The 27,143-nt window shown below is 41.4% G+C and overlaps 2 protein-coding genes across 4 annotated transcripts in view; one reads left to right on the top strand and one right to left on the bottom strand.

Annotated features, from left to right (window-relative positions):
• The first annotated feature begins 9,924 nt into the window (after positions 1-9,924).
• serp2 (stress-associated endoplasmic reticulum protein family member 2) lies at positions 9,925-16,736 on the top strand. Its single transcript, XM_071500848.1, has 3 exons — positions 9,925-12,037; positions 14,140-14,212; positions 14,629-16,736. Exons 1-3 carry the CDS (start codon positions 11,954-11,956, stop codon positions 14,667-14,669), a joined length of 198 nt encoding a protein of 65 aa, XP_071356949.1. The 5' UTR covers positions 9,925-11,953; the 3' UTR covers positions 14,670-16,736.
• Positions 16,135-27,143, bottom strand: part of LOC139634216 (TSC22 domain family protein 1-like) — a 29,794-nt gene continuing 18,785 nt past the window's right edge. The window contains exons 1-3 of one of the 3 annotated variants that reach the window (XM_071500647.1): positions 23,879-25,498; positions 19,403-19,454; positions 16,135-17,896 (exon numbers count right to left, since the gene is read on the bottom strand). In XM_071500647.1, the coding sequence (XP_071356748.1) occupies positions 17,627-17,896; positions 19,403-19,454; positions 23,879-24,096 (540 nt within the window). In that variant the 5' untranslated portion in view covers positions 24,097-25,498 and the 3' untranslated portion in view covers positions 16,135-17,626. Of the gene's footprint in view, positions 17,897-19,402; positions 19,455-19,821; positions 20,386-23,878; positions 25,499-27,143 lie in introns of those variants that run through there. The other 2 variants (XM_071500725.1, XM_071500574.1) reach the window with 2 other exon arrangements.

A 27,143-nucleotide genomic window follows, 5' to 3' on the forward strand; every position in this document is an offset into this window, starting at 1 on the left:
TGTCACTTGTTTACCTCTGGGCTGTCTCCCGTCCTCAGACATTAATCAAGTGGAGTCACGTAACTCAGGTTAACCACAAATCTTGTTCATGTTGCAACATTTTCATTTCATTCGGGGACGTCCTCACCTGAATGTGTGCCACCTGTGTCTACTCACCTTTGTTTCCGCCTTGCTGTTGACTTTGTATTCATTCATGCTGCTTGTAAATTTCACTTTGCACCCACACAGGAAGACAACGACGTCATCAGGACAAACAGCATCCACTGTGTTTCCACAGTGGTTTCTCACGGACATCCAAAACACACCACACACTCCACATCATCATCTGGGAAAATAAAAGCCATAGAGTCCCAGGCTCCTCTCTCATTACTTTGTTGTATTTCTCTCAGAACTGGACATCAATTGTTTTCCCAGGGTGTCTTGTCAAGGCTGTGGCCACGTGGTGTTACGTTTTCACAAATCTTCCCCTGATTGATGGGAGGGAGAATAATGGGCTACAGCGAACAATCCACATAGTATTTATCTAGTGTTTCTAGGAAGAGGCCTCTACTACGAGCTCCCAAAGGAAGCTCAAAGGTGAACATTCATCAAGTCTGTCGAGGGGATTTTTAAAAAGACGAGTTCAGAGAAGACGTCTCACCGACTACTGACAAGATTTCCAAGAAATTCAGTGAGGATTTTCAGAAATATACTCATATACTCCTCAAAGCAAAACGCTGCTTAGTGCACAGTCATAACTTACATGGTCTTTTAACATGAGATTTGGTGAAAACATTATTAAAGGGTCACTTCAACCAAATTTCAAAGAAAGTCTTTTATCATTATCAGTGTGATCCACACATACAGACAGTTTTGGTGTAATGTGCACAGATTTCTGGTGGTGCCCAAACACAACAGAGGTGTTTTTTTCCTCTTCCACCGCAGGAAGGCCCTGAGGTCCTCAGTGTGTTGTCTCCTCCATCCTTCACTTTTAAGTTGTTGGGATACAAATTTAGTCTTTTTTAGGGTTTGTTGTTGTTTTTGTTGTTGTTTTTACTTTAACTGTGCGTCTGGATGTGGTCCAGCGACAGAGGCCTCGCAGCGCAGTCACAGCCCTCCACTGTTAGGTACCGTGTGTGCTCTTGTACTTTCAGCCAGACAGTTAAGCTTTTAGACCGTGAGAGAGATGATGTTTTTGGAAAGCGAGGACATTTTGGTCACTCCTCACTTCTTTCAAAGGCTCTTTGAGGGTTAAGACTTAGTTTTCAGCTTAAGGTTAGAATCGGGTTTAGGTTAAGGTCAGGACTGGGGTTGGGATTAGGCCTGTGGCTAATAGTTAAGTTTTGGTTTGGGTGCCTAGAGAATGTATTATCTTAATGAGATAGAGAGAAGAAGAAATGTTGCTCTAAACAAAAACAGCTGTCGGTTTAACCGATATGTAGATAAATGTAGGGAATACTGGCACAGATCAACGAGTCTTTACACACTTACACACACATTCACAGGTTGAGAGGTTGTTCTCAATTGAGAATGAAACGTTTACATAAAAGATTAATCTTATCATGAATCATCGCTTTGGTTCTGACACCAGCTAAATAAAGGAAGAGAGCACATCAGAGGACCAGTGTGTGTGTGTGTGTGTGTGTGTGTGTGTGTGTGTGTGTGTGTGTGTGTGGTTCCTTCGCTTGCCAAGTGCTGACCTAGTTTCTCTGCTGTGGGTTGGCATCACCTGTGAGCATCAATTCAATGGCACAGAGACTCACACACACAAATGCACAGACACACACACACACACACACACACACACACACACACACACACACACACACACACACAAACCAAGAAGTGGCAACATGATTGTGTTTGAATCTGCACATCAACAAGTGTGGGATACAACAGGAACCTGTTATGAGCATTTTCTGTGTGTGTGTGTGTGTTGACCTTGGCTGTCTGAAAGAGGGACTCAGCACTCTTTAAACAGTTTTGGACTATTCTGCCGCAGGCCTGGGTCGCCAGGAGGACATTTTCCAGCATATTTATCCAAAACACACACACACACACACACACACACACACACACACTCCATTTCTCATGACAAAAATAAGCATGAAGCGCTTGCTCTTAAGTCGCTGATGGTGATTCAGTTTGACTTTTGCTCATGTATGTTGTCTGACTCACGGTTGCAAAAACATGTGCAGGGCTAAATACAAGCACAAATCTGCACAAACACACACACACACACACCGATTAATATCTGTGCAGAATAATTACAGTATTCCTGACTACAGTTTGTGTGTATGAGTGTGTGTGCTCTTCCATATTCATGATGAAATTCCTAGAGGAGGAATATTCAAATGATGCAGGAAGATCAAGTAATAAAAGGTCCCTTTATTCCACATTAAATGCAAAAACAGACTCTTATGTGTCACAGAGGCCTCTCATCAGGGAGGACATTAACATGAAGGAGAAACCAGGTCGTGATGCTCATTAATTGAGTGAGTGTAGCATTATTTATTCCAGGCCTGTATTTCTTCAGTATGTTTTGTTTGCTCATTTAGTTCAATTCATTCAAGAATAAAACTGATGTATAAATGGAGGGCTGTTAGAGCAACTTGTGTTTATACTCAGTCGGCGAAAAATTACTCAAATGTGCTGTAAATTCAGTGTTGAAATATGAGACACACACCCAGACGCCAGAATCTTAAACACTTTCCACTAATATCACAAAATGTTTTTTTACTGTAGAATTAAAATAAAGTCATGAGGTCACATTTATCAGACTGTATTTCAGTGAAGCCCAACACTCTGCTCTGCATTTGTGCTGGTTTCTGCATATACACTTTGGGCTTGTCCCCACGTGTGTTTGCATGTGAGACATGTGTGTACATCTTTGCCTTCACACACATACCATAAGTGTGTATATGTGTGTGTGTGTGTGTGTGTGTTTGCGTGAGTGCCCTCTGCCCCTTGTTCTTGCGTTCTCTCGGGTTTTCAGGCTTGCAGTCATTGTGCTTCTTTTGTCTGCGGCTGCTTTGTTTCCTAATAGTTGGTCAGTAAAACAGTGGCAGTTAGCTGCTAATCCGGCGCACTGGTTTTGTGTCTCAACACAGCAGCACAATATGAAGTGAGCTGGAGCTACATAACCACCAGAAGACCCAAACAAAGAAATGCAGGGAGCACTAATCGTCAGGACAAAGAGAGATGAGAAAACCTTCCATCACCAAAAACCTAAAACCTATCTCCTGCAGGGGCCAGGTGATGGGTTTTCCCAAAGAGACATGTTTTGGATTGGCAGGCCTTAATGACAGCTTTACTTTTAAACCATTCTTATGATCTAGGAAGTTCAAATCCTCATGAATGGTACGATTGTGGTATTCCTTTCTCAGTCACACGTTGTTAAGATGCATTGGCCTTTGTCTCTTTATCTTGCACCTCACTTTGGGTGTGGTCTGTTGTACCTGCGTGGATTTAGGTCACTGCCTTTTCGTCTTCTGTACAAATTATTTTCTTTCGATCGTGGCTCATACTCTGAAGAAGGCCATTGGCTGAAAAACATCATGGCAACAAAGGTTTAAATCATTGTAAATTCACTGATAAGACAGACAGGAAGTCACTTCGTGCAAAGACGGATAATTGGACAGTAAAGTACTGGGCTCTAAGGTGTCACCGTCAGCTGTAGTTCTCAAGCTTTTTATCAAAAACAAACCAAACCAATTTGATTCCACATTTTTATTAGACATCATTTTTCAAGGGGTTGTAGACTGTAATTAATGGCTTTATTACTAGTTAGTAAATCATTTACTAATGCTTTGTACACTAGATGAGTTATAAGCCATTAATGAGTTTGGGTTGCCAGGTAGTGAAAAATGACACTTCGTCTTTTTAGCTTTTTAATTAATTAGAGAGACTTCTCCAATACACTGATCACTTTTAACACGTGGACCAAAATCGATTTATAAACTGCTTGTTAACATTTGCTCATATTGAACATGGAGCTTGAAATTTGAGTTGTTCCACTTTTAACAACCTAATGTCACAACTACGATCAGTAACCAGGATAATGTAAACACACACACACACACACACACACACACACACACACACACACATTTCTGCACCTTCATCTGATGAGTAGCTGTTGTTGAAAGACGGAGGAGTGAGAGGAAGTGATACTGAATCTGAGTCATCAGGATGTCTGTCTGTCATTGGCTGGATTATGAGTGAGGTCACTGTGAGAGCAGATTGACTTTCTAGAGAGCGAACCATCGATGTCAGCTTGAAGTCATGTTTGAAAAGCAGAGTGACAATCAGGGCTACCGGACAGAAACAGTGGGTGGGTGCTCTAGGTGACTCCACACTCTGGCATGAGCAAGTGTGCATGTCCATCCTTGTGTGGTGCTTTTGCATGTGGGTGTGTGTTTGTGTATCAGTCTGGTTTCAGATTACCCTTTTCAGACCACAGGAACTTCCAGGAATCCACCAAACTTTTCATGAACTCAGGAACATTACCTGCCGGCTGATCAGATCCCAGCGTCTGGCATTTTCAATCTTGCTTTTCAACATTTCAAACATACATTTTAAAACAATCAATGACTCTGTTGTCTTTTTGTGTGCACCTCAAACCAATGTTATGGTTATTCAGAAAAATCTTGTCAAACCCACAAGCAGAGGAGAAGATCATTATCATTTCAAAGCCCGGAAGCAGCGAGAAATTACTCCCACTCACCCCACAGTTAATAAGGTCGGAGATACTGTGTGTCCTGGTGAAGGAGAATGTGTTCATCCACACAGGACTTCATGCAGAGGCTCCTACAGCAGATGTTTCAGTGGAAATTTGAATCAGTGAAATACAGAGAGAACAGTAAGTTACCATGAGCGGAAGAGAGGGTGAAACATAATCATTCATTTAGCTTCATCTCTGTTTTCGTTGTTTGTAGAGCTGACAGTTTTCTCCTTCAGACATGTTTCACTGACATGTTGCCTCCAGCAGGTATTATTGTTCAACACTGCAGGCCTCCATAGGGGACAATTTGAGGTGGATAACTAGGTCACCTTAGTCAGGTTTTTCAATGAGCACATTTCCAAAACCATAACTTAAACAGTGCCTGCTTTACATATGTGATATTTTAAAGGGTAGACCTATATGAAGGTGTGAAGCGATCAACCAAGAACTGCAGGTGATCATAACATTTTCCAAATTATTACAGGTTGTTAAGATACCGTTATTTTTTCAAATTGATTATCAATTATAAGACAAAGACAATAAAATATTACAGCACCAAAATCTAAAATAGTAAGTAAAGCAATATATAATCATACAAGAACAAAAACTGTTGTACAAATGTCTGCTTTCATAAATTTGTAGATACAATTGCACATTTGTCTTTAATTTATAAATTTTTACTGGTTGATATTATTTGCTTTTTGACTGGCGCATGTTTATCGAGACATACTTTAGATTCTTCTTTTTTATCATACATTTATGACAACTGCGAGGGTGGAGAGACTGTGAGTGTACACAAGCACATCTCAAGGCAGTCCTTGAGTCTGGCATCCAAAGTGGGTCACATAGCTGCAGCGGGTGGGGGTGGGGGTGGGGGTGCACAGCACTGCTGCACCTCACTCACTGCCAGTCTCTGGGGACAATTAAACCAGTTTAGGTAAAGTGATTCAATGATGTGATGCCAGGATTATTATTTTTTTTGTTATGATGAAAAAAATAATAAAAATAAGTAGAAAGAAACTAAATTTCCTCTCATAGCGTGTCTGGAATCAGAATCAGAATCAGAATCAGGTTTATTGCCAAGTAGGTTTTCACATATGTAGGTGTTTTGTTGCATAACAATAAACATGGAAAGAAGAAAAAATATAAAACTAAGCAAGTACTGCAGGTCAGATAGCTTAAATATAGGTTAAAAAAATGTAACAATAAAACATTCACGATAAAAATAAAATAACATATATCTATATACGTCAAAAATTTAGTCTGTGTGTTTGTGTGTGTTTCCTGCACAAACCAGAACCTTCACAATGACCTATTTTCATTTACAGCGGAGCCATTTTCTATTTTGCTTCCCATCTTCACCCCTTCCTCATTCTATATGATTCGCTGTTCTTATTTCAGGCCGTCCCACAACTCACTATGAAATCCTTCTTTTTGAGAAACCATATCAGTTAAAGTGTTTCTGTCTCTTTCTGTCTATACAAAATCTGGCCAATCATTAACCAGATAACTGGTGTCTCAGTTCACCAAGGCAACAGCGGCTGCTTTCAGCCAAAGCAGCCTTCATATCACTGACTTCTGTCCTCGTCGAGCTCTTCATAAGGTTACACTGTTATTTGAAGACAGCAAAGCCTTTCATTAGAAAGCAAAGGTCAGCCAGTCATTGTCACCCTCCTCTGATAAAATGGCATGATGCAGTTTGGGTAGATTACTGTTGAAAAACTGTTCAAAGAGAATGAGATTATGGCTTCAGAACATGTCACAGGGTGATGATAGATCTGATTTATTTTTCTACAAAATCATTTTATATAGAAATAAAAACATTTGAGATAGGAATATAAACTGTGTAAACAGGTAACATAAAACATGTACAAAACCTCTGACAGCCTGGATTGAAGAGTCCTGGTGGATGCAAAACAAACTTTTGACCACTAATCCTGTAAATGATGGTCAGAAATATTTAGGGAAATACGCTTATTTGCTTTCTTGCTGCCTGTATTCTAAATGTAAGGAGCCAGCAGCAGTTAGCTTTGCATAAAGACTGGAAACAGGGGGAAACAGCTTGAGTAGCTCTGTCCACAGATAACGAAACCAGCTTGCAAAGTTCATTAAAGCTAAATAACGTGTTCTATCCCATTTGTTTATTACACACAATTTAAGCGTAAACACCAAGGTTTTGTGCAGGATTATTTGACTGCAGACTGTAGTGAGGTTTCCATCCAAATGTAGCATAAATTTTAACCGTGACCATTTTGAGAAAATTGCCAAAAGAAAGCTGCAAAATGATGCATGTTTCTATCCACTACCGTTATGTGAATATTTGAAGATGGTTTGTTGAGTAAACAACCGGTTGGGCTCATTCTCCAGGTGCCAACAAATCATTGCAGAGGAAGCAAAGTCTGTTTTCATTGCACTTTGTCGAATTTTGCTTTTGTTGTCACACCCTTCAGTCAAGGGTAAAGACCTTTTTGCAAAGTTTCATTTCATTGTTGTGTGTTGTGCTAAACTTTAAGGATTTATGAAATGTTTAAATTAGCTATTTGATTATCATAAAGTTGGGACGCTGCATCGCAAACAGAATTTAAAGAAGAAAAACTCAACTACTTCTGTGGTTTCACTCAGCAGGGACAACATGACCAGACCTGGAACATTCTTAGCAGAAATCAGGGCTTGGCCCATCTTGAAGATGATAAAAAGACACATTTTGCATGACGCATATTTTGAACTCATTGGAAAATAGTAAATATTTTCACAGACCCTTCCTTCTTTGGGAGTGGAAGCCCCTCAAGCTTTATTTGACTGTGTTTTTGGAAGAAAAAAAAAAACTACAGCTGGAAGCCTTCTTAGCTTCTCCTGGGCACTGGGAAAGACCTGTGCTTGTGTGGCAGGAAAAGAGTCGGTGTTGTTTCCTGTTCACGACAGCAGCACCGAGGACTCAACACATCACTGCTGATTTGCAGACATGAAATAGACTGAACATGTGTTGCAGTGTGTATTATGTTAAGCCTGGATGTGTGTAAGTTGCTGTATATAAAGTGACAGATGAAGCTCTGTCTGGCCCCGACAGCATCAAGACCAGCGTGAGCCTGGCGATCTAAAGGAAAGAGGGGGGCTTGTTTGGGATGTAATGAGTTTCAACCCGGCGACCCGCCTATATGTTTTCATACAGAGCTTATTTTGTTCATGTCACACCCTCACACGCAGACATCAAACATTTCCTTCCCTCCTCCGCCGCTCCACCCTCGTCTCTCTTTACCTGAATTCATTGCTCACGTTTCAGGTTTATTTTACTAGTGTTAACTACTGTTTACCCTCCTCTCGTGCGGTGGCTGAAATACATGTTTCTGCTCTGCAGGGTGCATTTGGACTATAATTAGGGGAGCAGGTTTGAGGTAAACAAGCCAGAATTTAGGTCAGATATTCTCAATGTTATACTCCAAAACAGGGCTACTGTGGGTGGGGTCTTCTTACGCGGGAGATACTGTGAAGTGCACTGAACCAATTCACATCTTTTTATCGTATCTCCCGTGTGTATTCCTGTCCTGTATTTGTGCACAGTGTTGTCTTTAATGGGCTTCTCTGACACAAGGATGACATCTCAGGTATTTCCCCTGTTAAAGTCAGCTACAGCTGCTGTGCCACATGCGTGTTCACGTTAACATGTCTGCCTGCCATCCTGCAGACTTTTTGCATTATTATGGCCTGCAGGAGCTATAAACGGCCTCCCCACCCCTGTCTGTAGGTTGTTTGGCCTAACAAACATTCAGGTCACTCTGTAGTTACATCACTGTAATTACTCGCACGTTCTATTATCTTCATGTGTAAATTTAAAACACAGTGTTTAAACAGGTGGAGAATTTCTGCATGTCTGGTTTGTACATTTGACCTTCTGTGGACTAAAATGAGTGCGTTGCATATTTGTGTTGCCTGTTTCTTTGCTGTCAACACAGTGTTTTCCATTAGCATCCCTGCTGTACTTCTGTTCATTGTGTTCCTTTAATTTCAAGGTCATTTTTTGACAGGGATAGTGCTCTCCCTCCCCTCTCTTTCTCTCTTTTCCCTTTTCTAACCCCTTCTCCCTGACGGGAAACATCACAAGGTTGAGGGAAGTTGTAAAGAACAATGACACCGATTGGAAACTTTTTTTTAAATAAAGCTTGTAGGTCTTTATTATAAGCAAAAGCAAAAGCAAAACAAAACAATAAATAAATAGGTTGCACTGCACTAAGATTAAATCATACACATACACAAATGCAAACAGTTGTTGGCAAGAGTATGACAATTACAGCTGAGGTCAGATATTATTTCAAAAAAGAGATTATTTATGCATTTTGTTCTACGTGTAAAGCCGTAAAGGGACATCGTATTCACGTTTTTCTGCATTAACATGAGATGAGTCACATGTATTTTGTCATCTAAAAAAGGGGGAGGGGGTTCCCATGTGTAGTTTTTTGATATTTGACTGCAGAAATCACTTTCATCAAAGAGAATTGGCTTGTTGAGAGAAATCCTTTACAGAAAAGCCAGAAATGCAAGTTTCTCAAAAGACACACGATAGGCATCATTTTGAGTGGAGACATTGAGCTGAGAACTGAGTGTAAAAAAAAAAAAAAAAAGCAAACAAAAGGAAATATTGTCTTACTGGCCTGGCCCCCACCTCTACTCTCTTTTACTCATGGCCAATTTGTTCTTGCTTTACAACAATTCTCTCGTTCCTTACAGTACAACTTCACTCTCCTCCCTCTCTCTCACACACACATGCAGAGAAAGAGAGATTGAGACGGACAATGGAGACTCCAGAGATGGGAAAGTGAGAGGCTTGAAATCCAGGTCAGTCACTGATGCTGACTTTGAACACATGAGGACATTCGATCCGCTGTCAGCACCTCTGTTTACTTCCTCGTAGCGCCTCTACTGTCTCTCTCACTCATATAAAGAGAAATGTTAAAAGTATTTGTGCCTTCAGGCTGGAGTACTGGAAGTATTTCTTCGCAAACAACAGTTGGGTGCGGTGACTGTGTGCAGCACCTGGAGCCACATTTTGGTGCAGTTGTGTCTTTACCTGTGCTCAGTGATTATGTCCAGCAACTCCTGCTACACCAAGAGTCGCTTCACAGAAGAGCTGGAAGGATGGATGAACTGTTGTTTGTCGAGAACTGAACATGGTTAGTTTGTTTTGTCGTTTTGTTTTTCATTTTCCTCGATGTACATATTAAATAAACAAGGTACAACAAATGAATTTAAAGCTGTATAGGTGTATGTGGGTGATTTTTGTCTCCCCACACTTCCAGTCTTTATGCAAAGCTAAGTTAAAAACATCCTGGCTCCCTGTACTTCACTCACAGACATGAGATTTGTCTTTTTATCTCACTCTTCGAAACAAAGTGAATAAATATTTTTCAAAATTATCCCTTTAATGAAGCACCAGCAGCATGTTAGTATCATACTGACAAACTGATATCCGTGTCCTGACATCAGCGTCCTGCAGGCCTGGGACTGATGAGCCAAACAAGCCGGTCTTACATAAGAAAAAGAAATGCAGCAATGAGAAGAGATACAATTAGATATCTGCCTCGGGGAACTTGAGTCACTGCAGCAGCAAACATTAAAGATACATCCATCCATAAATCAATTTCTCTATCACTCATCCTGCTCAGGATTGCACACCTGGACGAACATGGATGATGAAGCTAAGTTGAGACTTACGACCACGAACCAAATCCTCGCCTTTCTACTTACAGCAATGTCACACGCTTGTCAGTCTACACTTTATTTATAAACCTGCTGCTCAGACTAGTTTGTCCATCTCTTCTCCTCTCCATCAGTGGAGTCTGCGTGTCCCTCCCCAAGCAAACCCCTTTGATGCAGTTACTAGGCAACCTCTGCTCTGTCTCTGCCCTCCTTCCTCTCCGAGCAGACAGCTAGCTCGTCCTGTAGGAGAGAGCGAATGATGTAATTCGACTGTAAACGATTCAGAAACGTGCACGTCACCCTCAGTAAAGCTGAGTAGTCATTCGCCATGTTGTGAGTTCAGCAGTTGTATTGGCACTTTTGGTTTCATTTTATCATGACGATAACACAGCCATAAAAGGTTAATATTTGCCAAGTCATGTTTGAAAAAAATTGCAGTTTATCACACTGACCTTAAAAGATGTTATCAGCAGGCAATTATTGCTCCCCTGTATTTAGCCATAGAGAAGAGGCCTGTAATTTAAGTCACTTCAGAGGCTGGGGTCCCTTGGACTGCTTGTGTGGGACTACGACTATCTTGCTGGAAATATGGGTTAGATTAATCCGTTTACTATGATCATTCTTCCTCATTCAAAATATTGCCCCACGGCTGCAATTTTCTACCTCAGGAGATTCTTCAAGTCACAATATTCTTGTTGCCAGGACACTGGAGGATTAATCCAATTTCTCACCCTGATGACAAATAGTCTCAGTATCCAAAAAAAGCACACCCAGCTAAAACTAATGCAGTCTAATACACCCGTCCTGTGAAGGTTATCACGTTCAGTTTTCGTTGAAACTGTCTCAGGAGCTGTAGTCTGTGGTGCTGAACATTTAGTCTTCAGGAAGAAGCTGTGCCGGAGGACTGTTGTATTAAACTGCATTAGTTTTAGTTGTGTGCACCTAATAAAGTGGCACCTGAGGGTATTTGTCATCAGTAAGAACTTTGATGATGATGATGGTGATGATGGTGATGATGATGATGTGAGCCTTACTATTACTATTACTTCTACTGTTTTCTACCACTATGACTTCCTCTATTTTTCTTGTTAATTTGTTTATCAATAGGTCGCATTTCAACCTTCATATGTCAACAGACTCATCATCAAGCCAGAGGTGATCTGGCTACGAGCTCCTCTCCTCCAGGTGCAAAGGGGAGCTGTGTGAAGCGCAGCAAGGTGAGGCAGGTAACTTCCTGTGATAACCTTCAGGGTAAAAGTTTTGACAAACACTTCGCATTTAAGTCGTTTTGGAAGTCTTGACAACAGGACAAAATAATGTGGCCAGCGCAAATTAACTCTCTGCGTTTTGTAAAACACAAAATATCGTTTCGCGCCTGCTCTTGAAACGCTACACCGTTTCCGCTGATATTTCGCGCTCGTATTTTGAAAGGGAAGCCCGTCGTGTTTCCGGTGTCGCTGTCCTAGCTTGATGCAGGGGCGCTGTCGTCAGCCTGCAGCATCAGGAAAACCACAGGATAAATACACCAATTTATCCCGGGTATTATAACCGGACCGGAAGATGGTGGCCAAACAGAGGATCCGCATGGCCAACGAGAAACACAGCAAGAACATCACCCAGAGAGGAAACGTGGCCAAGACGCTGGTGAGCCGCTGACTGGCAGCGACACGCCAGCATGACATTACCCCGGATAGGTGACGTTCTCTCCGGCGTGAATACAGCAGCGTGACGGTGGCGGTGGTGGTGGTGGCGGTGGTGCCAGCTGGCTGTGAGATGTGTCCCGTTTGTCGCACATATGTCGCACAGCGGTGACTCAGGACCTGCAGCTCACCGTGGGGTCCTGTGTGATAGATTCAGTTTTACTGGGCTGTTTCATTAAGATGTAATTTATTCAGCCTGGATTCACTCCGCTCGTCTCCGCCCTCCGCACTGTAACCTGGCGTTACTTTGTTTGACTGACAATAAAAAAATAAATAAAAATAAAAAATAAAGTGGACCGGTTATATTATGTGATGGAGAATAACAGAAACCAGTGCTGCTTCATGCACGGAATAAATAACTGTGGAATAAATGTGTGACAGGTTGTCCAGATCAAACGATTAATCGATCATTCAATTGGGAGTATTGATAGTTAATTAACTTTTTCAAACCAAAAATGTTCCAGCTTCACAAATGTAAACATTAAACAGTTTTGTTAGTCCTCTGTGGTAGTTAATTACCTTATGATTTTAGACCAACACCAGCCTATGAAAATGGCAGCTACAGGGCTCTGGGAAATTGTTATGGACATTTCTAACCTTTTTTTCCATTTAACACTTAATAGAAAAAAAATAATGTCAACAGGTTAATCTCTAATTAACAATCATTACTTGCAGCACTATCCCCAGCTGTGGACTGAGGTTTGTTAACTGCTGTGTAACTATCGTTTGACTGTGTCCAGCCTTTAGTTAGCATCACAGGGACATGTTGACCTTTTATCAATGAATCGATTAGCTGCTCTAGAAATCATTTATCAAGTGCAATTGTCAAACACAGACTGTTTCCAGATTCTCACATGTGAAGATTTTCTGGTTCGCTCTGTTTAATATCACTGTAAATTGAATAACTTTAGGTCTTGTACTACAGTTTGATGACATCCAGTTGGGTTCTGGGAAAGTGAGATGGACATTTTTCACCTTTTATTTGACAGCCTCACATGTTCATCAGCAAAAGGAGTTTGCCCAATTGTTATGAAAATGTAGACAATCAAATTTCCATTCCGCTGTGCAGTTCAAGGACCAGGCCGCTTTAAAAGTGGAGATCTGAAGTTCATTCTTCACCTTGACAAAACCTATTCTGTTGTTCTGTCTCGCAGTTGTAGCCAAAGCCATGAAAGGACGGAGGAGTAACAAACTCCAGAGTAACAAATATTTTTCCTTATTATTATATTATATTTTTTCCTCCAACAGATTTAGTTGTCTTAAACTGGGATTCTCTTTTTTTTTTTGGTTACATGCCCTCCAGCACACACATATACACACATTAAAAATCCCATGATTAATAGATTTACTTTGAGGGACCCACGGGGGAAGATTAAAGTGGGCTTGGAAGATAATATTGGTGTGAATTAGACTAACAGCCAGAACAGTGTTTTGGGCTTTAATAATGATATTACAGCACTCACGCACACAGGTTAATCTGAGAGGTCAAATATCAAAGCCGCTCAGGCTCTGGTTTCACTCTCCGTGACAGGCTTCTGTCATTGTGTTGTTGAGGAAAACAACCAGGAGCATCCAGATGATCGCTGTAGCCTCGCCACCAGCAGAAAAACATGTAAGGCAGATGATGTCATCTTGTGGTATTGATGGGTGCTCCCTGAATTCGTCTAGACTTACTGACTTGTGCTGCTCCGCTCATCTTTTCCACATGAGCCACAATGTGAAAAACCACTAACTCTGCACCTTTTGCTGTATAATTAGACGCCGGGGTTTGTTCGGCTCAACCACACAGTTGTTATTGTGGGCATAGCATCATCTTTTCTCCTTAGTTTTGAAAAACAAGACAATTGGTGATTGCAGGATTAAATAGAAAGAGCGATTCAGCAAAAAGCAGGAGCAACAACCACCTGACCAGTGGTGGTAATGGGAAAAAACACTTTGTAAATCTGCCCACACTGAATAAGTTTTATCTTTGTTCTGCACCATCTGTTGTAATTCTGTTGCAGTAGTAATGCTAATTTACTCTGTGTGTGTGTGTGTTTCCCATAGCGACCACAAGAGGAGAAGTATCCTGTGGGCCCATGGTTGCTAGCCCTATTTGTATTTGTTGTGTGTGGATCAGGTACATACTTTTTGTGTCTACAGAAGAACGTATGTGTGTTGTTGCCTTTGTTTGTGGTAAGCTGTCGTAAGCTAATGGAGTTAACGTGGTGATTCATTAAATGGTAGTGAACTAATGTAGCTTTTTGTTTTTACAACACAGAGGTTGACTTTATTGTATTTGGAAAGGGGTAGAAACAGTAGATGCACTCTCTAAATGTAAGAAATAATTTTAAAGGGAGCGTTCTACAGTGTTGTGAGTCCTTGTGAAACAGAATCTACAATTTGTTGGTCTCCGTGCCTGGATGTGAAAGATGTGCGTGTATTTTGCGCACAGTGAACTAATGTAGCTACTGCGCCACATCATATGTGTGTGAACAACAGAAACAAAACAAAACAAGCGGACATGGTCTAACAAGTCAGTGTGTGTGCTCTCAGCTATATTTCAGATCATACAGAGCATCCGCATGGGGATGTGATTCAGAAGGCGCTGCCGGACCCCTGTCCCACCCCTTCATGCCCTCACTGAGCCTGGCTAGCCCGCGCCTGCACACCCCCCCCCCCCCCCCCCCCCGACTCCATCCAAAGGCCCAGAGACTGACGCCGGAGCTTCAGATCCAGCAGATCTCAGAGAGAAGCTTCCCTGACCACCGCCTCCACCGACCCCTCCTCTGGACATGTCCCTACCCTTGATCAGCTTTTACAGTGTTGCGGTCTGTGGTACTGACAGCTTTTCTACGAACAGTCTAAAACCACTCTGGCTGGAGAACGTGCGTCTCATTACTCACTTGGCACCTGTTTGTGCGAAGGTGTGAGACTGTTGATGTGAGACTGAATGCGGCCAGTGATTCCTGCTGACAATGTGCCATATCTGCCTGTTTCAGTATTCGTCTGTGTCGTGTGAGAAGAGTCTTTTTTCAAATAAATGTCGAGCATTTAGGGAGCACCTGCTTTTCCTTCTGCTTTTGTAGCCTCCCGGTGTTTATCAGTGCACCCACTCCTACACACGCAATGTGCTGATGTGTTTTATTGGCATAGTGGATGAGAAGCCCCTTCCCTTTCCGGGGGGGGGGGGGGGGGGGGGGCCTCAAGGTTTCACAAGCCAATGCAGTGTGGTGGAAATACTGCAGTGTGATTTTTATAAGCCTTTACTAAGATGTGCAAAATAACAGCAGCAAGCAAAGAATTATTTTTATAAACTATTTATATGAGCAAACTTAATTAATAAAAAATATTTATTGGCATGTTTAACTGGGATGTAAAAGATTTCACAAGCACAATGAGCAGATGTCTGTTATCTGTACATTAACGGCTCTACAGTGGGCATGCATGTCTGCAGGAGAAATAAAAAGTTACACTGCATGTTGTGGTTAGGATAAAAGCAGAGGAAAGAACCATTTAAGCCCATGTAAATATGTATTCATAAGTTATGTATTATTGGAAATCTTAATCTTCATTTTTGTTGCCCTGTAGATTAAATTTTTGCCTGTGAACTTAACTGTGGCTAAGAGCTATGAAATGACTAAAATGGTAGTTTATACTAGTTTTGCATTGGGAATTAATTGCAAAATTGGAATATTGACTGAATTTTACATATAAAATTGTTTCAAAATACATAGGATATGGTTAGGAATTTAAAATTAAGCATTAACAATTGTTTTTGGCTTAACCTCAAATCTTCATGAAGTCAGAAAGGGTCACCTAGTTGTCCAAAAACCCACTTGGCTGTGTGTTTTACCCTCACTGCTCAGAAACATAGTCAATAACCTTGATTAAATAACATCCTGAAGCAGAGAGGAATCCGGCTGCAGACCTCCTCAACATGCCATAAAGTAGGGAGCAGACTACACAAAAACAGCCTGTCAGCATTCAGAGGCTTGGTCCACATTTGCATTGTCACACCAACTGGACAGTAAAAATTAAAAAGAGATAGCGACCAGGTGCTTATTCTTCCTTAAGCATGTTTATTGAAAGTTGTGAAGTGCAGCTGTCAAGTGCAATTGTGGTATGTATGTTACAATATCTTATCCGGTCTTTGCGGAAACATGCACAGAACATGAGCATACAACTGATACACAGAATGAAAAAGAAAAAACATCTCCAGAGTTTGTATTTGTTTTCTGTTCTTTTTTTTTGTGAGGTTTTTTTTTTTAGGTGTTGAGATATTGTTCATCCAGAAGTACTTCACTGTCAAAACTTAAAAAAAAAAAATTAAAAGGTGCAATACTCCAGAAAGAAAAAGAGCCAAGTGAAAATGGATTTACAGTCAAAGAGTTAATGTTGCAGTAAGAGATATGGACAGCATTGTTGGCTGCATGTTGTCAGTTAAATAACCTAAACTCCTGTCGATCCACAGTCCTGAAAATACAGCATTAAAAATAGACAACACAGACTGGGCAAGACTAGCACGTCCCTCGCTCACCCGCTTCAATCTGTGTGACCTAGATAGCATCTGTTATTTTTCTCCCTCTCCTCACTATTTTACATGGTACTTACACTATACAGAAATATACATCGTTTTCTGCCCATCAAACTTTTAGGAAAAACGAAAATGCAGCTTAGCCCGATGTCTCAACCCTGTCAAATAAGGTTTAAATTACATGCCACTGCAGGGTTGAGAAAACAGCAACAATGAGCTTTGTCAAGGGCAAAATGAGAAGCTTGAAAGTGAAATACTGAAAATAGAATATCATCATCTCCATAAGAAACCACGTTTTTGTTCATCCCACCAACCCACAGTTGAAGTAACGTCATCAATGCTGCCAAGTGTTGTTCAAAATAGCCTCCCACCCCCTCCCCCACCCCCCCCGACTCCCCCATTCCAGATGGGGACTTCGTCATGATAATAATTGCTAACATTCTTCATTTGTCACTCTGAGAAGGCCTTTTCTTTACTCTCTCAGATCTCTCAACTTGTAACTTGTAAGATCTAGCTTTGAGAGAGAACCACTTTTATTTACATCATTCAGCAAAAAGGTAACAACCAATATAGTGCTCCATCTCCTGCTCCATCATCATCATCATCATCTCCATCATCAGTAAAATCGACATCACTTAAAATCCGTACACAGGCACAGTGATATTTTTTAATCTATAGTTAAGTTTACTGTCGCCACTGATAAGCTGTTTTGTTTCTCTTGGTAAGACATTCTAGTTGATATGTCCAAGGGTTATTTGGCAAATGTTCAATGATTCATCTTCCTTTCAAACAACCCCACCCCAGCCCCCCAAAACAGTGTCTTAAGATTGTCACCCTCCACTGTGTTGTAGAGCACAGCGCCGTTCGTCCCGCTGGCTGCATCCTTCTGAGAGATAAATATGTGCAAATTCTTGTCTTAACAGCGCAACCTCCTGCTGTAGAAGGCAGGGTTTGGCTCTGCTGCGGTAACAGAACTCAAAAACTGTCAGTCAGTCTGTTTTGTCAGTGCAGATCGGGCTACGCCGAGGGGCCAGAGCTGTGCGAGGCGGGCTGAGCGAGGGTGGCGTTGCTTGGGGGTCCCGGTGTGGCAGCTGTTGGAGGTGCAGGCGGGGAGCCAGTCTGAACTTGGGCCTGGAACTGGGCCATCTGTTCTGGGCTGGCCAGTGTCTTCAGCAGGGTGTTCTCCTGCTCCAGCTGGGAGTTGCGCTCAATCAGCTCCTTGATCTGCTCCTTTAGGACCTCCACCTCCTCACGCACAGCGTACATCAGGTGACTCTTCACCAGGTCCTAGGACAGGGAGATAAGGGTTTATGACGGGAATCCATCAATAACATCACACCAATGAAAGGTCACACACTAACCTGGGGTTTTTCAACCTCATCTAACCTGTGGCCCAGTTTTTATGCCCTAGATTTTTCATGATGCCAGAAATTTGATTACACATACTATAAAAGTAATTAAAAACTCCAGCAAAACAAATGCTAAGAAATGTCCTGAGATCCCATCTGCGTATCACTTGACCCTATGTCATCTTTCTAGCACAAAAATAGGGAAATGGCACTAAAATTATATTAAACTATACATAAATCACTGTTCATAAATAGGTAAAAACCTTTTTATCTCAGAAGTATTAAAAAGTTTTTCCTAAAACTGATCACCATGCATTTAAGGTTATCCAATTATACTGGAACTGTTTTACCAGTTCATTGGTTATTAAATAAATGGATTAAAATGTTGTTTGCTCTATAACCCACTCTATATGAATACTACTCACAGAGCACTTGCAAAATTGTCAACACTGGAGTATGTTGTGTAGAAATCAATGTGCTGATGATGCCCCACAACAAATTATACTGGGAAAGAGAACCATAAATAAATATGTACAACTATATAAATATATGAACCAAACCTAAACAGGCTTTGTAACAACAGCAGAGGCGGATCTTCGGTGAGTGAGGCTTTATCCAACACAAAGAGGTGAAACTACACAAAACCAATGATAAAGGGAAAACGAGAGAACGAATATTCCCAGGGTGCTACGTCATTAACCCCGCCCACATTATACTGTCGGCCAATCAGAGGCGGAGATATTTATATCCGGGCGTGTGAGCCTTCCAGTTTGCCTAGCAACAGAGTCGACAGCAACGACAACAGCCGTAGAGTGAAACTAAAAGACGAAAAATAACATGAAAAAAAAAAGGGTTGATTTTCTGATAATAAACTGCTGAACTCCCGAGATTTGGTTTTACTATACTACGAGTGAGCCAGTGGATTTACTGCAGTTATTTTTTTTAAAAAAACATAAATAAATAAAAAATAAATAAAACAAATCAAATAAACATAAAAACATTTAAAACATCCGGTTTGGGGTAGCTACCTTTATTTTGTTGAGGCCGCAAGATGTAATTCAACTACTTTCACATTATTGTAAGCATTATTTTGATCCCACCATAATTTACACGGTTTATTCCAAAGTGAAAAACTCAGCACTATAACGAAGTGACATTCATTTTACTCCCCAACAATATACAAAAGCCTCTTTTATTGTTGTGTTGCTTAAGATTTAAATGCATACAAACACTACTGTCCATGTCCTGCACATTTAAACTGTGACAAAACTACGCAGATAAAGAAAAGAGCATGTATCGGAATGCATTATACTACATATCCATAAGTAACCTAATCCTAAATATTTTTATTAATCGTGTCTTGTCTTTGAAAACACACATTTCGTTGTTTAATGTCGTGGTCATCATTTTTCAGTGTAAAAGAGAGAAACAAGTTGAAACTCACCATTGCTTGTTCAATCTTGTTGTCTATGGCCACAACGCTGGCTCCAGACGAACTGCAAGAGAAGGAAAAGAGGAATTAATAAAACCTTTTAAACCAATAAGTGCTCTAAGTTTATACAAAAAAAAGGGGAGAGCCTCAGCCCACAGAGAAAAACAGCATTTCTCCCTTTATAGAAATGTGGGACGCTACAGGAAGCATCTAGAAATTTCTATAAAAATCAGCGGCATGGTTTCTTTGTGGGGGCAGTTTCTCATGCCCTGTCCCTAGAAAGCGCACACGGCCGCGGTGTGGTCACCGATCATCGGCCGTGCAGCTCTCCATCACCCGGCGGCGACACTGCTGGTCGCTTGTGCGGGGAGCTGAGCCCTGAACACGGACACGGAGGCGGCTGTGTCCGGGCTCCGCAACTCGGCATTTACCTATTGTCGAGCTGGACGTGTGGGCTCTCTGCGCTCAGCAGCGACGACAGGAACGATATGGAGAAATTTCTCAGCTGGCAGACGCCTAGATCCATCGCCACGGTGTAGCACGGCGTATTCATACTGTTCATGTTTTACAGCCCGTTAGCGAACAGCTCCGTGTCCCGGCTCGACCTCCGCACGACCGGCTCAGCGAGACACATCCGCCCGTGTTACCCTGTCTTCTGCTCGGTGAAAACTCGCACGGCGACCGCAGCGGTGACAAATACAACCCAAGGTCGGCTCATCTCGGCTCTACGCAACACACACAAAAAAAAAAAAAAAAAAAAAAAAATCTGCAGCTCTGGACAAGACCGCATAATTTATCCAGCGACGCGCCGACAGGCCGCCTCCTGATTGGTGGAGACGGAGGCTGTTTGAATGATTTATGCAGGTACGCCCCCACCTGGCGCTCAGCTGACACGCTTTTGCATAAAATATTTCGGGAACAGAGAGGAGGTGGATGAAACCGGGGAGAACCGGATGGGAGAGGAAGAAGAAAGGGCTGTAGCACTAACACAAGGCAGGGGAAGGGCAAGATGTGGGACTGTTAAATTACAGCGACAATACACACTGACCGTGGGTCAGTCAGCTGCTGCTGCCTTGGTTTTATCACAGGAGTGTCCCTTAGAGATGTATTATATTTGTTCAATCTCCACGAACTAAAAGTTTTGTCATCCTAGGGGATCACTAGGAGGGAATCCCTCAGCTAGCAACTCCTTTTCTCCTTAATCACAGTTTCCCTTTAATACAAAATAATATGTGGTTTATTTATATTCAACCTCAAAATGTTAATGAATTAAGTAGATTTTGAGCTTTCAGTCCCAATTAGTAATATTACAGTGACTTTTGTGCTCTTTTTGAAGTATTAAAAAAAATGATGCAATCGTTTGACTCATCATTTTGTTTCAACACAAACCTAAACACGATCCCCATGATCCATACAATCTACAATAAGAGCACTATATGAAGAGGATAGTTAACAGTAATTTCCAGATCAGGTGGAAATAAACCATTTAGCTCTTGGGGCAGGTGTTAAATCAAAAGGTTTAAAACAACAATGGAGTGCTGTCTTGCACATATTGCTGCCCCCATGTGGCCATGTACAGCACTGCTTCACTGAGACTGAGCCACAAGATCATCAAGGAACTATGGAAAAAGACAGATTTTTGAGCAGAAAGGGGTAAAAACTAAGTGGTCAGGCTGTTAAGTGTGAAGCTGGGAACTGGCACTGCTGGAGGACACACACCCATCAGTACAAAACCTCATTTGCACAACAGATGAATAAAGCATTTAACTTTTGTCAAACTCTTATACTTGGGAGAGTTTGTCAATTAAACCTTTTTTAAACTCTGAATTATTTGGCGCATCAGACATTTGAAATGCTTTCATACACTCAGTAAGATGTGGTTTTTAACAGATGCAGAACAGTGAGAAGACATTTTTGACAGAATAAAACAACACCACAGGCACCATCATACTCCACTGTACCATCACCCCACTTCCAAAATAATAATAATAATTTACTGTATATTACACATCTGTCAAATTTCTTAAGACGAGGGAGGTCACTGTAGATCAATAAGGTCAATCTGACTCAAATAACATTACCGCACAACCAAAGCTGCCTTCTCGACAATTTGCTGAGGGAGTATCCTTGTGCTGAACAGTCATAATGACACACCTCAACAACTCCCACCTCAGACATCGTCTAAACAAGACCCCCGCCTTCAAACACACGCCTCCCTACATTCTCTGTGAAGCTGCTCTCACACATTCCATGCACACCCAAAACCCTCAAAATCATGTGTACACACTCCTCACATTCCTGCCGTCGGATCACACCTACACTTAGACAGGGTCAATTTTTCAGCTTTGAACTATTGACAAATAGGCAATGGTTATGCTGCCCAAATGAAGAAAAAGGGGTGGGTTACAGGTGTGGTTAGGACCACATAAGACACTGCAGGTAATTCATGAACTATGCGGAGGCCTGTAACAAATGGTCCTAAAATCTGACTTGTTTTCTACTAAGCTTTACTGAGGTGTAGCGGTTGTATCAAGGGCCTGAATCACCCTGGGCAGTTACCAGGGAGAATAAAACAGAGTACACGCTAAATACCTTCCAAGTAATTTGAAAGTCAGTGTTCACCTTTAAAATGGGGTTTTAGGCTAATTGGGTATCATGGCTCAGTCGTGGCTTGTTAAGCACCGGTACTGTGAAGAAAGGTTCAATCACAGCCTCTGAGAACGTGTACTGATGTCAGCCTCTGCTCACCTCTGATCCCAGTCAAACACTTCAGCACCTAACAAAAAGCCGAATGGCTTAAGAAGAGGCTCTAAGCCACACTTATCTCTTCCGGCCTCTTCTTTGACTGGGAAACGGTTTAGCCAATTATCCAGACCCAAATAGCCAGTACAACCTCAGCTCCAGTGTGGTCACACTCACAAGCACACAGAGGCTTGATAGCAGCTGTACTTGGTGGCACTGGAAGTTAGCCAAGGGGAAACCCAGATGACGTTCCAAGAAAACGTTGATAAGCCACTGGTCAAGAACAAGATTTTCATGCTTTAAACAACAAATCCAGATTGAGAGCGCTACAACAAAACAAATGAACCGAACATATTGTTATTTGATACTGTTTAAGGTTTGTTTAGATTTGTATGGATAGATTTTTAGATGCAGGTTCATATTTTATAACCATTACCGTTTATCTGAGCTCGACAGTAATGCCTTGACGTCAAGTCTCTATCCGTGGAGCTCTCCCATTATATTGTACCCATGATGCTTGGTGAAGATGCCAACATTACAAGAACGCTGCTTTATTTGTTCTTGTACTTGATTTCTTACCAAACACCACATAGTATTCAATTGTGATAATAGCAGACTATGTTATAGGCAGGGCAGACATCAAATGGCTTTGCTGCTTTGCTGTAAAACAACACCAGCACAGAAATGACCTAAACTGTATTAAGTCCAATACTCAAGCTCCTTTATCAGATGTCTAGTTGATGTTCTTTCATCTGACACTAATTATTAGCACTAATGGGCATTTCCAAAAACACTTATGCATCAAGTCTCTATACGATCAATTGATTTTTAAACATAAACATTTTTAAATATGTATAAATTCAACATTCCTCAATTAAAACTGGAGAATCAGACCATCATCAAGGATTTTCTTTTAGAAATAAGCTTATTTACATGTCACACATGACATGCATATAATCTTTTTAACATCACCAATAACTGGTTTCAAAAAATATCAGAGTTGGTTAACTTGAGACCTCTCTGAGACACTGTCAACAATAACATGCACACAGTCTCACAAAGATTTACTGCAGGGCTGTTGTACTTGGTTGAACTACACTGTACAGGTGTACCTAACAAAACCCGTAACTCCGTGGTCCCTAACTGAACTCATACTCTGTCTTTTTAGAAAATCCCTACAAAAAAGGTTAATAAAACTAATTTGTGAGTGGTCTAACACAGCCAGTAAGATCAGCCAGAAACCAGTGATTAAAAAGAAGCAGGACTTGTCTTGTAAAAGAACAATACTGAGGGCTGCTTGTCTTTCTATACTGCTGCACAACAGAAGATAACTTAATGTGATATGATGGACCAGATGGACCAATCTGATGGTAACAGCCGAATATGATGAGCAATGCGGTGTCTAAAAAAGAAACATACTGTGGGTTTAATTACTCACTGCCAACTGGAGATATTTGCAGGTGGGACATATTTATACTGGAGATGTATGTCAACTTCTTTGCCTCAGCACGTCTATAGTTTACTACACATTAATACAACCTTCAAGTTACTCACTGTAGAAATTAAATTTATTTGAACTTACAGAGTCATGAACACCCAGTTAACTAGTTTAATGCTAATGCTACCCCTGAAGCCATGAATGACTCAATAGAAAGCACAGTATAGCCATGCAGCCCTTTGTGTGCAGCTACTGTAGTGGTTGGCCCAGGCAGCTAACTCCCTGGGGGTTCCCTGTCTTTATTTTACCTTTTGAGATGCTGCTCCAGCTCCCAGAACAAAAGCTTCATTGCCATCTCGTCATGGCCTTGCACTCGTACACCCCGCGCTCTCATGGAGCCGTCCGTTAGCAGGAACATATACACTCCAAAGTAACACACCAGTGTGTCCCAAGCTTCTTTGTTTAGTGTTTTCAAGCAGCCCTCGCTCCTTTTTAAATTTAGAGATCTGCGTCGCGCCCTATACATGCATTAGTGAGTGCAGCTGCAAAGGGAAGCAAAGGCAGCGTGCCAGGTTATGATGACTGTGTACATGTGTGTATGTCATCCATTTGTGTTTGAATGGCTGACTAGTGAGTGAATTACTGAGTACAGATGGGAGCTGGGTGGGTGGTGACGTGTGATCATGTGATACTGGGTGTTACATAAACCATCAACAGAGGTTAGCATGTGGCCCAGTGATTTCCCTGCTCCTACACCACAAGCCCTCTGCCCTCTATAGCTTGAGTAACAGATATACAATAACACACAGCCTCAACTCTTCAACATCACTTCAGCATCATTAATTCTCTGCCTAGTCCTCTACTGTCCCAAACACTATGAATAAGTCTTTTGACAGGTCAACATACACTTAATGTGTCTCCTTTGCATAACGTAGTTTTATATGCACATAACTGAGACCACAAGACTGATGTCGATGCGCTTAATGTATCCTGCCATGGTTTGGATATGACAAATGAGGGACTATATGGTATAGATTGTCCCCAAAGCCAGGGGGTGACAGAGATAACCAAGAAGGTCACGTATTTTTCATAGAACATAAACGTTGTCAGAATCACTACGAGGTCAAAGTTGTCATTTTTGGTCATCCCATCAAAAGTGCAAAAACAGCCCTGACGGTTAAACTTGTTGGTTTAGTCCACAGTTTCCAAATGAATCATGACTTTTTTGGTACAACCTCTAGTTTTCAATGGCAGCCCTCTGCGTGACAGACAAGAGACCCTCTGCTTCAAGGCCTTATCTTGTCATATCTCATTGAAAGGCAGCCTTAAGATGGCTTAGTGCCCCAGCAGACAGAAAACACAACATGCACTCCCAGAGCTTCACAGAGCGTCCACTGGCTTAGAGACAGCCGGCCAAGAAACAACGGGTGAAGGATGAGCATAATGCAGGGGATTTGACTTGTCCTAACAGACTCGATGTGCTGGGGTGAATCAGTATCACATGACTTCTGGGTGGGTCGTATAGTCCTACAGCAACCTGTTTACAGCACTTCAGTTTAGCCCACTAACTACACTCAGACTACAATGCTCTAAACACCTTGAATCAAATTTCAATAACTCTAGTTACCCAACTCGACGTCAGTGAATAGATTTAACCCCCTCTTGGATTAGGGTGTGTGTCATCATGCCTTTGTTGTGGCTGTGCAATGCAGCTTTTCATTAGCAGCTAGCATCACTGACGTTGAATCATTTTATCATAACATTAGTTAACATGACGACCAAAGTTAGAAAGCCTGCCGCTGCATGATTTGGGAAAGCATTAGGCTACTGTACAGCAGGCTAACGTCACTGGACGTGATTAGGACATGTTCCAACCACAGCATGGTGCTGACATTTCTGATCTGTGCAATGCACTTAGGGAATTTATCCTCAGTTACAAAGTGAAAGAATGCAGTTACAGCATCCTGCTTATATATATATATATATATATATATATATATATATATATATATATATAGCATAACTAGCTCTGATAGTTGTTGTGGATGTTCAGGAGTTTCAACAAGTAGCAAGTGATCATCTAAACACTGGTTAAGTACCTGTCAGACCAGTGTCATGATTCTTTGTGGATGCTTTTCAAACTTAAAGCCTGTGGCAAAAAATGAATCAATAAACATGTAATCTGGCTTTGCAGGGCTAAAAAGTGTGCACATACACCTAACACACAAAAAAAATTCTTACTGAATACATCAGTTAGTGTATGCATCCAAGAACAGGGTCATCTATTTATGCATGTTATCTACTAAACAAAGCTACTACTTTGTAAAATGTATTTCATCTACCTTTGAAAACATTAACAAATTATAAAATCACACGAGAGGTGATCTGTTCAGATAGCAGGCTAGTCAAGAGGCCAAAAGCACGGCATGATGGTTTATTTCCATGTTAATGCACAGTATACTAGCACTGCTTTCCAAAGCTCCTTGCCTGCATGACTAAAATGTGTTCCATGGTAACAGTTTGCTCTATCTATTAATAGGACTGATTATTCAGTATTCTTTCCTTTTGATTATGACAAAAGAAATGCTGTATGTACATTGGTTTTGTTTCTGGTTTAATTCCTTTTTTTTTTTTTTTTTTTGGCAAAATGCGTCATACAGGAAAAGGAACATCTGCTGTCTTTCTGGGGAAATGCAAACTCTAAAAGTTGATAAAAGGGGCCTGGCATGTCCCAGCGATGAAAAAAAGAGGCCTATTGAATTGTTGAATTGTAAAGCCTTTTGGCTGAGCTGGAGTTTGATAGTGGAAAGCGCACACAGACTTTACCAGTAAGCCCTGGCAGTGGTTTTCCATAGTCACACCCTGACTATGGAGAATGACAGAGAGCTACTGAGTGAGTCAGTCAGAGAGGCAGGGAGGAATGATGAGTGGCCATTTTGGCCTCCATACGTAAGAGAGAGAAGCGCTATTGGAGCATTTGGGCTGACAGCAGCAAGTCCTTAGTCCTCGCTCTATACTAACACACACTGCAGGAAAGAAGGAGGGAGAGAGACTCGGCCAGAGACACAGAGCCAGAATGGCCTAGATCCTCCGCCTCAGCATTCACACTGTCTCAAAGATTGGTGGATGGAGGGAGAGCAGAGAGGAGGCGCAAAAACTAATTGCGCAAATATGGTTTGACTGATGTGGATTTTTTTCATTTCTTTTTGGCACTTTGTTTAGACAGAAAGCACATTTAATCTTACATCTGAAAGGAAATATTAGAGCAGAATTATTAAAATGTAACTAATACGTACAATGACTGGCAGTTGTATTTTTACAATCCACTACTTAAAGACAAAGCTGTGGAATTCACACCATAGCTGAATGATCTGATTATGTTACCAGTCTAACTGCACCATTGATGAGTCTGCACAAAAATCCAATAGCAGACTCTACAAGTCACAATGAATTAAAATGGCTTCAAATGCACCAACAGCTGTATGACCCTTAAATGTCCTTGTAAGTGCACCAGTCCCTTCTGGTAAGAGAAGTAACCCGTTAGTGAATAGGTCACAACTCCTATACTCGCAG

Source organism: Trachinotus anak, unplaced genomic scaffold, assembly GCF_046630095.1.
Source record: "Trachinotus anak isolate AG129_WGS33_773 ecotype Australia unplaced genomic scaffold, CSIRO_AGI_Tana_v1 ptg000001l, whole genome shotgun sequence".
Taxonomy (NCBI): Eukaryota; Metazoa; Chordata; class Actinopteri; order Carangiformes; family Carangidae; genus Trachinotus; species Trachinotus anak.

Excerpts from the sequence above, each read along its gene's own strand:
- serp2 (XM_071500848.1), top strand. The coding sequence starts at position 11,954 with ATGGTGGCCAAACAGAGGATCCGCATGGCCAACGAGAAACACAGCAAG. Across the intron at positions 12,038-14,139 it reads GAAACGTGGCCAAGACGCTG|CGACCACAAGAGGAGAAGTA; the intron begins GTGAGCCGCTGA and ends TGTTTCCCATAG. Across the intron at positions 14,213-14,628 it reads ATTTGTTGTGTGTGGATCAG|CTATATTTCAGATCATACAG; the intron begins GTACATACTTTT and ends GTGTGCTCTCAG.